This window comes from Alligator sinensis, unplaced genomic scaffold, assembly GCF_000455745.1.
Source record: "Alligator sinensis unplaced genomic scaffold, ASM45574v1 scaffold107_1, whole genome shotgun sequence".
NCBI lineage: Eukaryota > Metazoa > Chordata > Crocodylia > Alligatoridae > Alligator > Alligator sinensis.
This window is the reverse complement of record NW_005843041.1, coordinates 360,265-362,391: the sequence shown is the minus strand read 5'-3', so window position 1 is coordinate 362,391 and position 2,127 is coordinate 360,265. Positions and strand designations below refer to the sequence as shown.

General features: G+C 59.5%; 1 protein-coding gene across 1 annotated transcript in view; it reads right to left on the bottom strand.

Moving 5' to 3' along the window:
- Nucleotides 1-8: 8 nt before the first annotated feature.
- PAF1 (PAF1 homolog, Paf1/RNA polymerase II complex component) overlaps nt 9-2,127 on the bottom strand; it is a 7,890-nt gene continuing 5,771 nt past the window's right edge. Inside the window, exon 8 of the mRNA XM_014526420.2 lies at nt 9-1,098. Coding sequence (XP_014381906.1) covers nt 770-1,098 — 329 coding nt within the window. The 3' untranslated portion in view covers nt 9-769. The remainder of the gene's footprint in view (nt 1,099-2,127) is intronic.

Genomic DNA, 2,127 nt, shown 5'->3' with positions numbered 1-2,127 from the left:
GCGCCCCCCCCCCCCCCCAGCCATACAGCCCATACTGGTCCATAGTCTGAGCTCCTCCAGCTCTCCAGGGGGCCCACAATGTACCATATTGCCCTATAGGGCCCCCTCCTAGGCCACACAGCTTATGTTGGTTTATACTGGCCCCTACTGAGCCATGTTAGGCTGTGCCCCCCCCATTAGGCCTTGTGCCCCCAGCTCAAGTCCTGCCATGCCCCCCCCAGGCCTGGAGCAGGGGGTTTGGGCACAGGTCCCATGGGGGTGGAGGATGCAGTTGATGCTGAGCAGGCACTCGAAGGACAGGCTGGACCCCAGCGGGCTCTTGCACGCTGCAGCTGAGGAGCCCAAGGAGAAGAGGCAGCTGGGGCAAGCTAAGCTCCGGCACAAAGCATCCTTGAGTCCCGTCCCCACAATTGCACAAGGCCCTCGTGAGCACTGGAGCAGGGTGAATTCCACCTTGCACACACGGTCACAGCCACCAGCTCCCTGGGGTGAAGCAGCCTCAGCCACAGCTGAGACACAACCGGGCCCCCCCATGCACCAGACATGGCACGTTAAGAAAGCCCCTTTTATTCCACGGGGGGCTCTGATCCAAGCTATGTACAGAAGGGAGGGGGGGCACACCAGTATGAAAAGCAGCCCCCCACAGCTGAGCAATACTGGGCAGATCGTGCCCAGCTCCCAACCCCAGGACTGGGTGGGGGGTAGCACTGGCCCGAGGGCCCAGGACAGGGCAAGGGCTGGGAGGGGAGAGGGTCTGGGCTGGGGAAGGTCAATCGCTGGAGTCAGCACTGGCCTCGTCACTGGAGCCAGAGGCGCCATCGCTGCCGCTGCCCTCATCATCCTCATCCTCAGGGCCCGAGCGGTCGCTGGGGCTGGCGCTGCGGGCGGCCTCGGCCTCGCTGCCCTCCCCATCCTCCTCCTCGTCGTCCTCGTCATCGTCCTCCCCCGCGCCCGAGTCGTCGTCGTCGCTGCCGAAGATCTCCTCCTGGTCCCGGGCCGCCCGCTCGTCCTCCTCGCTGCCCCCGGCCCCCGCCTCATCCTCGCTGCCTCCGGCCTCTGCCTCCCGCTCGCTCTCGCTGCCCTTCTCCCGCTCCTCGTCTGTGGGGCGATGGGGAGGCAGGTCTGAGAGGGGCGGTCCTCTGCCAACCTGACCCCGGGGGCTAGTTCCTTCCTGACCCCTGCCCACCGGGACCCCTCTGGGGTTGAGGCCCAGTCCCAACCCCCAGCCCAGGCTGATGCTGCTGGGGAAGGGGAGAGGAAAAAGTTCCCTGAGGAGAGAGAAACTCCTTCCCGTATTTGCTCTCATATAATATGTCTAACTGCCCCCCCACAACTCAGCTGCAGGAATGTGTACTGAGTTATGCACAAGGAAATATGGTAAGAGCTGCATCTGCCGCTTACCCAGAAAGAAAAGTTCCCCCCTCCCTAGGCTGTGGCTACTCTTTAATTTTACAGTGCATTATACTCAAGGAAATATAGTAACTGCCGTATCTGCTGACCCTGCAAAGAAAGACTGACCCCCACCTCCCCCGGCTACAGCCACTCAATTACTTTTGCAGCATTTTATACGCTGGGGACTACGGTAAATGCAGTTTGTGCTGCTAATCCTGCAAAGAAAGGCTCCCTTCCCCAGGCTAGGGCCACTCTTGTTCATTTTGTGGCGTTCTATGTACGAGAAGGTACAGTAGGAGTCAGTTCTGCCGTTTACCCAGCAAAAAGAGGCTCACCCCCCACCCCCAAACCGAAGCCACTCAGTTATGCTTTCTGTGTTATATATCAGGAACTATGGTAAAAGCAATTCCTACTGCTTGCCCTGCAAAGAAAGGCCCCCCCCAACCCCATTCCCTAGGCTGCGGCCACTATTTTTCAGCGTGTTATACGTGCAGAAATACGGTAAGAGCTGTTTATGCCTTTTACCCAGCCAAAAAAAGGCGTCAGTTAAATTATTTGCGCTATATATGAGTGAGTACGGTAAGAGCAGTTTCTCTCGTTCCCTGGGAACGTCGTAGATAGGAACATACGGTAGCTCCTGTCTGTCCAGTCATCTGCAAGGCCCTGTCCATGACAGCTCCTGGCCTCTCACCCAGCCACTCTCAGGGGCTGCCCTGCCCCCCACCCCGCCCCCCA